Below are 15,085 nucleotides of genomic sequence, written 5' to 3'. Positions count from 1 at the left end.
TCTTCAACTTTGTACTTGTTTGGCTTTATAAATATTTTGATATGAGCGTCACTGATGAGTCTTATGAAGACGAAACGCGCGTCGGTGTATTAACTTATATTTCTGGTACCTTTGATAACTATATAGATGCATCTTTCGCATCAGCACATTTTTATTTTGCTTATAAAATAAGTGTGTTGCCTCTTTACTTTGCAATAATGAATGAATAAAAAGAGATGTGGTATAGGATTTCCGATGAGACAAATATCCACCAGTAGTTTAGTCTTATGTAAAAAGTAAAATCACAAAAATACTGAACTTAGAGGAAAATCAATTCGGAAAGTCCATAATCACATGGCAAAATCAAATAACAAAACGCATCAAAAACGAATGGACAAGAACTGTAATTTAAATGATGATTCAGATATTTATAGTTGATCTACATAGAGATAGAATTTTATACTAAAACCACCTCACCTATTTAGGCATCAGGATTTCAATGCGACTGTCATACAAGTGAGAGGTTTAACTAGGTATAAACCAGATTGAATCCACCAATTTTCTAGCTAAAAAATGCTTGTACCAAGTCAGGAAAATTACAGTTGTTATCCATTCGTTTGGTGTGTTTGAGCTTTTGATTTTGCAATTTGATTACGGAGTTTCCGTTTTGAATTTTCTTCGCAGTTCGGTATTTGTGTTAATTTTCATGTTTTTTTTTTAGTAAAATCTATAATATTAAAATTACGAGGTCCAATTTGTCAGCCGTCATCACGTAAAAACGACGAATCAAAGAATTCAACTTTATATATAACTAATATAGTACAAAGGTGTAGATTAAAAATTACACCACTCCAGGCCCTTTTGTTTTCCACGTAATTAATATTGCCAATAATTAAGAAGTTCCGGGTCGAGTCCGATACCGATACCAATAGTATATATATTCACCTGTTACCGATTACTAGTACCTTATCAGTACGTTCCGCATCTGACAGGCGCACCACCAAACGGTGTATTCAGGATTAATATGCTATATAGTATTACACGGGTCATAATCACAGGGTTGACACTACTTAATTGTCAAATTGTTACCTATAGTAGTATTTTAATCAGTTAAACTTGCTAAGATAACAATACGAATCTATAATACTAAAATTACGAGATCCAATTTGTCAGCCGTCATTACGTAAAAACGACGAATCAAAAAATTCAGCTTTATATATAACTTAAATATAGTACAAAGGTGTAGATTAGAAATTACACCACTCCAGGCCCTTTTGTTTTCCACGTAATTAATATTGCCAATAATTAAGAAGTTCCGGGTCGAGTCCAATACCGATACCAATAGTATATTCACCTGTTACCGATTACCTTATCTGTACGTTCCGCATCTGACAGGCGCACCACCAAACGGTGTATTCAGGATTAATATGCTATATAGTATTACACGGGTCATAATCACAGGGTTGACACTACTTAATTGTCAAATTGTTACCTATTGTAGTATTTTAATCAGTTAAACTTTCTAAGATAACAATACGAATACTAAAAATCTGTACTAAAATAAGGCGTATAGGTACAGTTTTCAATTTGTTAGCGGGCATGACGTAAAACAGCGAATCAAAGAATTCAATATTTATAACTAATATAGGACAATGCTGTTGATTAAAAAATACTCCATTCCAGGACCTTTTGTTTTCCAAATAATAATATTATCAATAATTGATAAGTTCCAATTCGACGGGTTCAAACAGAAAGATTTGAAAGCAGAGAAAACTATGTATCTTATAATCGGCATGACTTTATCAGATGACAATACTAATACTAAAATAAGGCTTATATAAAGTTATATACTTTAATTCAGTCACGGACCCGCGATATACGGGTGTGTTCTAGTTACGATTAAGATTTAAAGTATATGGTACACTTACAATGCTTTATATTCTAATCAATATCTAAACTCACGAAATATTAACAGTCTGATGAATTTAAATTTACTATCAATAAAGAAATGTGCATATCGATATTTTCAATAGTATAGTATATATACATTCGTCTTCCTTGTGAATCAACTATTTCTTCCAGATTTATTTCTATATTTTTGGTCCAGTCATTTTGGGTTAAAATACCTTGCATGTTAAAATCATTTGTGAAACGTTAGGGATTAAAATGTTGATGGTCTTATCAAGACTTGTTATAACCTTTCTCAACACGTTTATCAATGCTGCCAAAAAAAACTACCTTCTAACTAATTTGACTTGTATCACCACCAATGTGTCTTATGTCATGACACTAGAAGCAGGTATACAAACATTACAACCTTCTTTTTTCTCTTTGATATCTCTATTGTTGGACGTTTCAGATGACAGATGTGACCAACCCAATACTGTATATAATATCTTTCATGGGGTATTTCTGTAAATTTTGTTATTTAACTAACAAGTCTTAACCTGGCTAAAATATGTGCTTGATCCAAGTCAGGAGCCTGCAATTCAGCGGTTGTCGTTTGTTACTGTGATATACATTGTTTTTGTTCATTTTGTTGAACATAAACTGGGCAGTGAGCTTTCTCGTTTGAATTATTTTATATTTGTCATTTCGGGACTTTTTATAGTTGACTATGCAATATGGTCTTTACTCATTGTTGAAGGACAAATAGTTGTTAATTTCTGAGTTATTTGGTCCCTTGTGAAGAGTTGTCTCATTGGCAATCTCAACATTTTTTTTATATTTAAAAAAAACATTTGATGACCATACATTTAACTCGAATTATCTAGTCTAGAACAAATTATAAGTAATCTCAAATTGGTATTTTTACAAGTTGTTTGACTTATATATTTACTTGATTTTAAACAGCTTTTATAACAATATGATCGATCGCTTCATATTCTTTTTACAAGTGGTTATATGAACAACCACAAAACATCGAGCGATTTAAACTAGATGCAACATACATGAATATTGGATATTCATATTTACCTTTTTGTAGCGCGCTTTGAAAAATCAATTACAATGGGTTTTTTTTTATAAAATGGGTTGTTTTCCCCTTAAGTTATAGAATACATTATGATTTATTCATCTAGTTACTATACATAAGATAACAATCCTGCGCGTCTGACGCGCATTTCCAGATTTACCTCAATTAGAAACCCTCTTACCCCAACGCATTTTAACACTATTCTGAAATACTGTAATATTGCTGGAGCTTATGGACCCAACTGTACATAAAAAAATAATTGATACTTAAGAAAAACGTTTCCTGAAGGAGTACAATATAATAGCTTTATCGTTTCTCGACTCACCAAACGAAAAAGATTTAAAGATGCCGATTTTAATTTACTTGAAAGTTTTATTCTCGATTATCAGTTCATAAATTAACAAAAATAGAATAATACATTAAAGGATAACAGAAACTATTCCCAATCAAATTACTATATGACAGTTTTTTTTTTTATCTTTACCAAAAACAAACCGACGGACATTCCCCAAAAGGATTTACTAACTCCAACAAGCATTAGCGAAAGATATAATGTCAAAATGGCCGCACTAGGTAAAGGTTCCGAATATTGCAGCTAACCAAAACCCAATGCCGAAAAGAAAACACGTTGTTTCGACGTAACCATAACAAAAATACATTTTCTTATTTGTTTCCTTTTTTCATCAATTGTTCAATTCCAATTCATTCAAATTTTATATATTGTATTCATATTGACAACTTTAACGATTATGATAATAGGAAATGTGACAGAAGCAATTAAAAGTATTAACCTGCATTAAAAAATAATGAGTTATTAACGGAAAAATGCATCTATGACTTGAATAATTTATTATCATGCACACCAAAACTAAATATATAATACAAAATCTCTGATTTAAAAACATGTATTACATCATTGTGTCTAGTATCTTATATCGAAGACTGCAAACTTTCAAATGTAACTTTTGCAAGGACCACATTTGTGAGCTGTTCAAATGAGTAAGCCATACGACAAGTAAGAAGGATGCCCAGTTGGGTATGTTAGTATTTGTAATTTTTTCATTATCATGTTACGCACAACGAATGTGAGGTGCCAAATTATTATGGTACAGTACGTTGTTTTATTTTAACATTTTATTACCGCACTGTTTGTCCGCGCTAGTTCTTGGAGATGGAACAATCTTTTTTTACCAGCAAATTAGGTGAAGTTGTGCACTTGCATTTGCAATTTTCAAGATGCCACGGTTACTATAGAAACTTCTGAAATGTCAAAATCGGAAATTTCTCCAAATGGATGAAATTTTATAGTAATAATACGTGTAGATGTGATTTGGAAATACAAAGCGGCTGCTATTATATCATGGAAAGAGCAAAAATTTAAAAACATCAACATTGTTCATATCCTAATGAATCTTTAGAGAGATATGATCTGTGATGCTTATATACTTTGGATAAAATATTATTCGTTGAATACCAATTTTCGTGGCTTTTGTGGGTCCAGTTCAATTACGAAATTACATGTTCAACGAATTACAAATTGTCTATCGGCTTGTACGCAGACTTCGTCAAAACCACGAAATTAGATATTCATGAAGATGCAAGTTTTCTTTAATCCACGAAAATTGGTACCTACGAAAATACATGAATCCACAGTACGCAGTCATTGTTAAAATGAATGAAAAAAGATGTCCATACAAATGACACATGTCGACATCAGCTATTGCTTGCAATTGAATCTAGTGTCTTGTCTGTTTTTTTGTTGTTAGTAAAAAGAATCAAAACACGTATTTAGTATAAATCTATGAAGTTAAATGAATATTCATGATAGCAAATTATAAAATAACTTTTCGGGCAACATTGGTCTAAAAAACCAATATAAAGCTTGAGGCATTCACTTTGGTTCAACATGAACCATTCAAAACTCACAAAGAAAATAAAATGGGTTGAGTTATAGATATTTCATATCTATTTGATACTTTTGCGGTGTTGTAAATTATACTATAGCGTTTGTTTAAAGCTCTGGCCTTAACATCACGAGACAAGGTATATAATGAGGATGCCGGTAAGAGTATAACAACTTGCATGTCTTTTATTGTCATTTTTGGGGCATATAAGTAAGTCCCTTGCTTTCCTAATAGTAAACTCACTTGTAAACCAATATATTTTGTAGATGTGTTTAATTCCTTTGTCGGTAGTATTTGTGAAAGCAGTACAAGGAGGTATGATTATATATTAGTGCTATTAATACTATGAATAGAGCATGTTATCGGTTATTCTTGTTTTACCCGAGTTTGATATGTTCTTTGTAAGATTGTCTTGTCGGAAGTTGACTCGTTGCTTTACAACTGATGAAAAACGTTGTGATTATTTTTCTCTGACTTGTTTGCTGATAGGGGTAGAACTTGTTTCCTTATGAATATAAAAAATGAATCTTTAGTACATGTAAATACATTTTAATATATTTGTTTTTAATTTCTTAAAAGGCAGAAATAATTTTTTATCACCTAATAGCACTTCACTTTTTGTTTTTTTTTTGTTTTTTGATGTCTTTGGTTTTTTTGTGTGTTTTTTTTTCGTGGAGGGTGAAGAAAGTAGATAGAAGTTGCGTCCTTTTAATTATTTGTTCGTATCATATCATTTCTATTTCTTTGGGATTTTGTTTTGTTTCGGGTTTCTGTTTGTTTTGTTTGTTTATTTTTTGTGGGGAGTTCTTTTTTTAAAAACATGCACAAACAAATACATGACCAAAACAAACACAATTTTAAAATAATTTTAAACCATTGCTCGTGTTTATTTCATTCCATCTGTTGAAATGAACATCACTATTTCAATCATTTTTTTGTACAATCACCCGAAGTGGTGAGCATGTTTTATTTCATGCAGATGTTTTATCTTGTTCTATATACAGTTGAATATTCAACATTGCACCAGCCTTCATATTTCTATGGGTTATGACGATGATCATCAACCCAATATGTAAATGCATGCAATGAATCACTATCGTGTTCTCAATAACGAATTGAATCAACTGATCAGTCTAAAAGGAGGCTCCCGCAGGGTCAAAAACGACCTGCGACCTCTGGGCTTTTTACAGGCGACTTCCGACCTGAGGGCCTTCTAAAAACGACTTTGATCTTTAAAATTTGGAAAAAACGACCTCTGACCAACTTCCATCATCCGTGTTAGGAAAAAAACGACCTGCGACCTGTACATTTCCCTTAAAAACGACCCCTCGACGAATTTAAAAGCGACCTTGCGACCTGAGGGGGTACCCTGTGGGAGCCTCTTAAAGTGAGATGAAGTATACCAAAGGGATATTCAAACTCATAAGTCGAACATAAACTGACAACGCTATGGTTACAAATAAGGCATGCATTTTGAAAAGATTTCGTTATTTGATGTTTTACAAGAACTAACAGATTGGACTTTCAATACATTTAGAAATCATTTCAGGATAAGTCCTTTATAGGCAATAATATGAGGCAGGCATTACCTGTGAATGGGGACGAAGTATGTATTTTTTTTTTCATTCAAACATGTTGATAAACGGAAATATCGTAACGTTTCCGATATTGGTTCTGTTGTTAGGGATTTAATTGTGACGTTATCCCGGAATAGGAAGGAACGCGCAATACCAATTTCATTTTTAATAATTCCTTGATATGAAAAAACATTACGGTCTGATGATAGCGTTTCTTTGTTTACATTGCATATGACGTCATAATTTAAATAACGTCACAACTAAATTCCCATAATATGAGGCAGGCATTACCTGTAATTGGGGAAGAAGTCTGTGTGAATTATTTTTTTGTAACTTAAATATTTGTTTAAAAAAAAAGAAACGGAAATATCGTAACGTTTCCGATTTTGGTTCTGTTGTTAGCGATTCAGTTGTGACGTTATTTAAATTATGACGTCATATGCAATGTAAACAAAGAAACGCTATCATCAGGTAACGTTTTTTCATATCAAGGAATTATTAAAAATGAAATTGGTATTGCGCGTTCCTTCCTATTTTATACTAGAGTGATACATTTATATTTTACTCAAAGTTTCATACAAACGAGACCGGAAAAAGGAAGTACATTGTACATTTCTGCGCAGGTCCGGGATTTCAAAACACGACAAAAAAAATTTGAACGATTTTGAGTTCATTAATAGTACAATGAAAAATTCGGGAAATTTTCCCGTATTTTTTTTTATTGAATTTTCTACTGTTATTGGGGACTCCGTCCCCATATTAAAGGGGAAAAACAGTTCGAAAAGAAGCTGTCACCTCAAGTCACAAAGCCATAATTTTGCAAGTGTGGTGTAGGTATTGACAATGCTTTTATAAATTCAATATTGTTACTCAAATTACTAACATGAATAGATATTCATAAGCATATCTTGTTTTCATTCGTATAACCCTGATTGTCTTTTTCGTAGAAGAAATAGAATTTGTGACGACTAAAATGACATGGTACGAGGGTTATGACTACTGTGTAGGTGCAAACAAGCGATTGATGTACGTGATGTCAGATTTCTCACAACTTGAAACAGAACGATTGCTTTATTTAAAGGAAGTATCGGCTTCACTCAATGTTAGGTATGGATTTTAGAATAAAAATACATTTATTTTCGTGGGTATCAATTTTCTAGGATCGAGGAACACTTGCATATTCGTGGATATTTAATCTCGTGGTTTTGACAAAGTCCGCAAACATTCCTTTAAAAAATTTATAATTCGGTGAACATTTTAATCCATGAACAATTAGTATTCAACGAATGTAAATAAATTAACAGTATTATCGTTGCTCAAATCAATTTGAATAGGAAATAAGCGCCTAAGATTCTGGTATTCCATGCGGTAGAAATTTCATAGTATCTATAATGGTTAACTTTTACAAATTGAATGGAAATTGTCTCATTGACACTCATACCACATCTTCTTATTTCTATTTGTCAATTTTTAAAAAGAAAGTTCCAGAAAACGAATACAGTTAATTAAAAAGTTATTGTAATGTTGATTAGTGTTAAGGCATAATGTTTATCTGACAATCAAATGGTTGAAAATGATTTAAAATATTGTGACTTAATACATGTATATGTTTCATCAGAGAATTATCCTTTTGGACAATACACAAGGTAAACAACCAGACACCAAAAAACAAAAGATTTTATACGGAGTCTCCAGTTGAGAACTTTATGTATGATTATCCATTTCCTCTGTGTGTTTACAACGTTTACGAAAGATATAACAACAGGCTCGGATGGGAGGCAGATAATTGTCTCGGAAAGAAGCAGTATGTAATGTGCAGTAACCGAGTGAGCTCTGTTTATCTATATGATGGTAATTAAGATTATTTGCTTACTTTAGTTTAAACAGACGTGTTTGTTTACATCCATCATAAGGAAGCTATTAAACCAAGAGTTCCAAATGGTGAAGTTGAAATAATCCCTTCGTAAATTTTACGGACGCAATCACGAATTAGTTGACCGTTATGGAATAACCGTTTCACAGATGATATCGGATTTGTTCCTTACGTCGTAACTACAATCCCCTTCCCTTTCACGAATGTGACCTTCCGAATTAGACTATTTACCGGATTTGTTATAAAATTAGCAACACGACGGGTGCCACATGTGGAGCAGGATCTGCTTACCCTTCCGCAGCACCTGATATCACCCTTAGTTTTTGGTTGAGTTCGTGTTGCTTATTTTTTAGTATTCTATGTTGTTTCATGTGTACTACTGTTTGTATGTTTGTCTTTTTCATTTTTGGCCATGGTGCTGTCAGTTTATTTTTAATTTATGAGTTTGACTGTCCCTCTGGTATCTTTCGTCCCTTTTTCATAATCAGTCAAATAGGTGAGATTTAATCCAGTCAAATTACCCAGATTTAAAGTCATAATAAACCTCAAATTAAAAAAAAATAATGCATATGTTTTTTTATAACTCAATGGATAGTTTTCATTATAAAACATATATACATATACTTTTTTCTGAAGAAAATTCTTTAATTTGATCATATTTAGAAGAAGTTTACTTTATTTTAATTGCCTCCTTCCAGGAAGCAATTCCCCGACATATTTTCCGTATGCAAAGTGACTTCAGTGTGACCTATCTCGTAAAAATCCGGTGATCTCAATACGCATGGATGCCCTTAAAATAAACTATTATCTGGTTGTACATATTAAACACGTGCTCAATATCCATGCTTTTTTGTTGATTGTTGACCAACAGGTGACAAAAGTTAAACTTCGGCTTCAAAACACAAACTTTAATCACCTGCAATATTTTCACACCAAAACTGACCGATTGAAAAACAAATTGACGATTATACGAAATTTATGCAACAAAAATGATAAAATCTTGCACAGAAGACTAAGTTTATGATGTTTGTATGCATTGGTTCAAGAATTGTAATAACATTATTCTTCACCGGTCACTCGTTTCATATGACTTTTACTTAGTCATATTGTCCAAAATTATTCCCTGAAAAATGCCGGAACTTTACAACTAACTCTTGCACTGATTGGGATAAATCAATATGAGTCCCATGTTTTCCGTCAAGGTCAACCAAATAGTAATAACAGTAAGATGGATAATTCTGCTATTAAGAACCCCTTGTCAAAATATCTTTTTGCTATACAATTACTCATTATCATGGTAATCATGATAAAAAATGAAGATTAAAAATGTGATAGAATGAAATTCAAAACAGTGTAGCTGTGGCCATTGATTGACACATTAAAATCATCCATTGACTGGGACAATTTAGGTGAACGTTTGTATGTAACGACCAATGCTCACTATGTACTTTTTAAAGACACTTAAACTATGGGGTCATCAAAGGTTCTCAACACCTAAAAAAGGTAATTCGAAAAATTAATCAGAAATAACACGATATTTTGATTTATATCAATTATATAAATCAAAACACAAAGGTTATTCCTGATTAATTTTTCGAATTATTTTATAATTAAAGGCGTTAAGAAACCTTTGGTGACCCCACAGTTTAAATGTCTATCGTAGGTACGTCGTGAACAGTGGTCGTTACAGACAAACGTTCACGTAAATTGTCCCAGTCAATGGATGATTTTAATGTGTCAATCAATGGCCACAGCTACACTGTTTTGAATTTCATTCTATATACAGAGAGAGTGTATAAAAAAGATATTTTTTGAATATGTTAGAGAAAAATTAGTTTAAATCATTCAATTTTCTCAATCTACTTGTGTGAAGTACTTGACCAACTTTTTACAATTGAGGGTGTACAATTCTGAAGGACTAGAAAACATGTATTGCAGATTGGCTTTGTAAAAATTCAAAATGCTTGATTTCTTCTTTGACAACATATGAGTTTTGTTGGGAAACGTGGTTTCAAGCAAACTATCATTCCCATGTAAACCAACTGTGCTCCTCTTCTTGTCGAATGTTGTTCCTTTATTCATAAGAGGCTGTATTCATACAAAAGTTCCTTTTAGAAAATGAATAGAAACTTGCATTATCCTTTAACTTCGGTTTCCGCTTAATAAATGATATATATAGATTACGTTCTCTTACTAACACTTCTAAATGTGGCGACTATTTTGAACGCATCAATCCCATTTAACTTTAATACGAATACAACAGATAAAGTGGCATCTGCTTCATATTTTGACTTACATCTGGAAATTGATAATGGAAGTCGTTTAAGAACATAACTTTACAACATGAAAAATGTTTTCAGCTACATATTGAGAACTATCCATTTCACGGAAGCAATAATCTAGCACTGGCTGCATTAGCCGTATTTATTTTGAAATTGAAACGATATTCCAGGGTTGCTTTGCGCATTAGGATTGTGACCGCACGAATCAGACTGATTATAAAATAACAAAATTACCAAACTCCGAGGACAAATCAAAAAGGAAGATCTGGTACAAGGCGTTTCCTTGTGTAGAAATTGGTGTTTTTTTTTTTTTTTTATTAAACTTGATTTCAAAGCTATCTATACCTCTCGCTTATATGTAGGTCTTTTGTTTTGCCTTCACTTGATATTTGTTAAAATGTTTATTTCGCTTTCCAATTTTATATGCTCGAATGCAAGTACAAACAAAATGTTATGTTCTTACACCAGATCAGAAGTGCCTGTTTTGTACTTCCAAATTTGCTGGAAGCTGTGCACTTTTGTATTCTGATATAAAGTACTTTAATCTATTACAAAATCCTTAAGGTATTGCATTAAAAACTCGTTTCATTCGTTTTTTCACATTATCGAAAACTAAATGAAAACAGCACATATTCATCAATGTATATTCTAAAGAGAAAGAGTACCTACGATTTAATATCTTGAATTGTTCAAAACAAAATAAATTTGATTGAAATCAATTATTAGATATCCCTCTCAAAAATATCATGTAGTCTGGTTAGTATAATGATTCAATTAACATGCTATTTTTAATTTATCTCTACTAGATACACAAAAAGGAAAAGTCAGAAATCGTAGAAAATCTAGACCAGCCACTATAAGACAAAAATCTCCGAGAGGTATGATTCTTTTTAAATTGATATTAACAAAAAGTTCAATAATAGATTTACACTTCTGATATCCATATATCACAAACCATGTTTAGTTTTGAAATAGTAATTTGTATACATCAATACATTAGTGAGATCTGTAACTGTTCTATTATGTTTAAAATTTTGTGTTATGCCTACACATTTACTTGTTAATATATCATATGGACAATTATTTTATACAGATCAAAAATCATGCAATGATTTTGAACAGCAGCAGCGACAAGGATACTTATTCTCATCTGCACATTTTCCTGAATTTTGAGGACTTTTAGTAATTTAATTGGTCGTATTTGTTTAAAAAAAATCAGGTCACTGGTTGTAATAGCATTTTAAGAATGTTGTTTACAAATCACGGTATATTCTTTTCAGAATATACACAAATCAGGTATACATTACGAAATGACCAATTTGCTTATTTTCTTATGCCAACATGCAAATCAGTATAGTAAGTTATTGACATATCAATGTTATACAACGATAGAATACAATTCTAGTATAGTATTCCTATTATATAACATTAGACTTTCCGTTCATTCGATTTTTCACATTTTCGAAAACTAGATGAAAACAGCACCTATTTCCTAATTAATATTCTGAAGAAAGAGAGTTCAGTTATAACTGTCATTGAATATTTTGAATTGGTAAACAATATTTTCAAACCAATTGTAAATTTAAAACTTGGATCGAGAATTTCCTCCAATATAACATAACATTTGGTTGATATAATATGATATGTAAAACCAAAATGTTGCTTAAAACACAAGTAAAAGTCTTGATGGAACATTCTATTGGTATGCTATTCTAAATTTTATTTCAGATGGAGCAGATGAAGAGGTCAGTGTTGGTAGAACAACGATTCAAGCCAATACTGGAGAAACATCTTTGACAGGTATGATTCTTTTTAGATTTTGATTAACAGAGTTACCTGTTACGTTTAAATTCATATATCACAAATAGGTTCAGTTTAAAAAAAATTAATTTGTATGATAATTTAACTGTAACGTTATTCAATTTACGGCCATTATGCCCAAGGTTAAAGTTGTCTTTCTGATATTTTTCACATCCCCCCTTTTTTGTTAACATTGTATTCATGCACTGTCATAGCTCAAACTTATTCGTTGAGTGTATGTTTACTTATTTTTTAATATATGTTTTTGATTGAATATCAAAACTATAAAACCAGATTGAATCCACCATTTTCTACATACGAAAATGATTGTACCAAGTCAGGAATATGATAATTGATATCCATTTGGTGGATGTGTTTGAGCTTCTGATTTTGCCATTGGATTATGAATTTTTCTCGGAACTCGGTAGTTTTCCTCCCAAATATAGCAGACCGGTTGGTTAATATAATATGATATGTTAAACTAAATTTTGCTCAATACACAAATGTTAGTATCAGTTCATTCTATTTGCATGCTTTTTTAAAAGATTTACCTTCACTAGTAACTTCAGACGAAACGGTTAGTGCTGAGAGAACTACTACACCGGCCAATAATGGAGAAACATCTTCAACAGGTATGATTCTTTTTGAATTGGTAATTAACAGAAACATCAAAAATACATTAAGTATTTTCTACTTTATTTTCATAAAAAACCCTCATTGTCAATGTAAAAGAAAAAATAACTAATAAGATGGCTTACAACTTATATATGAACGGTTAACGTAGTAGCACATCATGTATCTCTATTTGGACAAACACCCATAACCAGTGTTACTTATAGCATAAAAGCTATGGATTTAAATATGACAGTTCCTCCGCATTTTTATTAGTAAATAAGTAAAATGTTTGGGTAATTTTGATTTACAAATGCGTTAGGACTTTGATTACCGAAGAATTTGTTTTTTGATACTTATGAAAGACTAGAAACATATATGAAATCGAAAACGGAGGTCCCTTATATTAGATCATCTGCATGGTTTTCTCATAAGTTCAATTAAAGACTGAGTGTGCAATTTTAACTGTCATTGAATATTTTGATAGGTTTAAACTTGTAACAAGAAATTCATCTAAAAATAGCATGCAGTTTGATTAATACAATCTGATTTGTTAAACAAAAATATAGCTAAATACAACAATGTAAGTACCGTGTAACCTGCCTATTCCGACACCTGATTATTCCAACATCTTGGTTTAACCGACCTGATTTCATGTTCCAAAAATAAGTTTTCCTCGCAGACAAAACCTGAGTATTCCGACATCCTGCTTAATTCAGCATTGAAGCAACATATTCTGAATTATATATGATATTTGGTTTATTTACTATACATGTTGCTTCAATGCTGAATGAAAAAACATGACAATTTTTTCTGATCCGCCAGTGTGTCGGATTACACAGGTTACACTCATGATAATATACTAGTATTATTGAAACTTCGTTCATTCTAAATGTAAGTGTTAGTGAATTAGTGGAACTTTGTTCTTTCTATTTGCATGCTATTTTAGAGTTATCATCAATAGTTACATCAGACGAAACGGTTAGTGGTGAGAGAACTACTACACCGGCAAGTAATGGAGAAACGTTTTCAACAGGTATAATTTTTTTAATTGTAATTAAAAGAAATATAAAAAAGACTAATACTTTTATTCTACTTTAATTTCATTAAAAAGCTCATTGTCAATGTAATAAAAGAATAACTAAGAATATGAAATGTAACGGAACATGAAAACTTCAAAAGCTTGATATCAGTTATAGGATGATTTTTTAAAATTATTTGTTTTTAGTTTTAACTAGTTGTCAGCAACTGCAAGTACTCTCAAATATGTACGCAGTCTTTTTTTTTGGTGTACAAGTACCCGGCCACGTCCATTCTGTGTTTTTGTTAGATGTGTTTCTATTTGTATCCATCTGGTGATTCAAATCTTTTTCAACTGATTTTATAGTTCGTTCTTATGTTGTACAGTTACACAACTGTTCAGGTTAGGAGAGAGTTGGGATTCAGCTAGCAGGCTTAACCCCGCTACATTCTGTACATTCTGTATGTTTAAGCCAGTTGCAAGTCAAAAGTCTGTAATTCGGTGATTTTCGTTTGATGCTGTGTTATATATTTGTTTTTCGTGTATATTTGTGTACATTAATAAGGTTTTCTCGTTTGTATTTTTTTAACATTTGTCTTAGCAGAGCCTTTTATAACTGCCAAATTGAATGCGATATTGGGTTTGCTAATTTTGGTAATTGTTGAAGGCCGTACGTTGATTAATTGTTAATTTCTTTCTCATTTTGTCTCTCGTGAAAGTCTTTCTCATTGACAATTATACCACATCTTTCTTCATATTCGAAATCGTAAATAATTTTCAAGTAGTAACACTCATTATCAAAAATTAAATAAATCAAATATTGAAGACCCCCCCCCCCCCCCCCCCACATGTAACTCGTGACCGAACAACACTGAATTTAACTCAAATGATAAAGATAATTAGCAACATTGTTATGATTAAATCTGTAAATTATTCATATTCACAATTATTAACAAACTTGTCCTGTTTTACCGTTATACATCACTATAGTAATATTGACAGGTAGGAATAGTTATACTGCTTATTCAAGTCTGGTAAAAAGATATGAATTTAAATATGACAG

The 15,085-nt window shown here is 31.6% G+C and overlaps 1 protein-coding gene across 1 annotated transcript; it reads left to right on the top strand.

Moving 5' to 3' along the window:
• The first annotated feature begins 3,875 nt into the window (after positions 1-3,875).
• On the top strand, positions 3,876-14,527 carry LOC139490140 (uncharacterized). Its single transcript, XM_071276990.1, has 9 exons — positions 3,876-3,989; positions 5,124-5,172; positions 7,382-7,541; positions 8,053-8,285; positions 11,396-11,467; positions 12,318-12,389; positions 12,935-13,021; positions 13,951-14,037; positions 14,409-14,527. Exons 1-9 carry the CDS (start codon positions 3,978-3,980, stop codon positions 14,525-14,527), a joined length of 891 nt encoding a protein of 296 aa, XP_071133091.1. The 5' UTR covers positions 3,876-3,977.
• The last annotated feature ends 558 nt before the right edge of the window (positions 14,528-15,085 follow it).

Source organism: Mytilus edulis, chromosome 9, assembly GCF_963676685.1.
Source record: "Mytilus edulis chromosome 9, xbMytEdul2.2, whole genome shotgun sequence".
In the NCBI taxonomy this organism is placed as follows: Eukaryota; Metazoa; Mollusca; class Bivalvia; order Mytilida; family Mytilidae; genus Mytilus; species Mytilus edulis.
The sequence above is the reverse complement of the archived record's forward strand: the minus strand, read 5'-3'. Positions and strand labels throughout refer to the sequence as shown.

Coding starts and splice junctions, on each gene's coding strand:
- LOC139490140 (XM_071276990.1), top strand. Junction 7,542..8,052: donor TCGGCTTCACTCAATGTTAG/GTATGGATTTTA, acceptor ATGTTTCATCAG/AGAATTATCCTTTTGGACAA. Junction 12,390..12,934: donor TGGAGAAACATCTTTGACAG/GTATGATTCTTT, acceptor CTTTTTTAAAAG/ATTTACCTTCACTAGTAACT.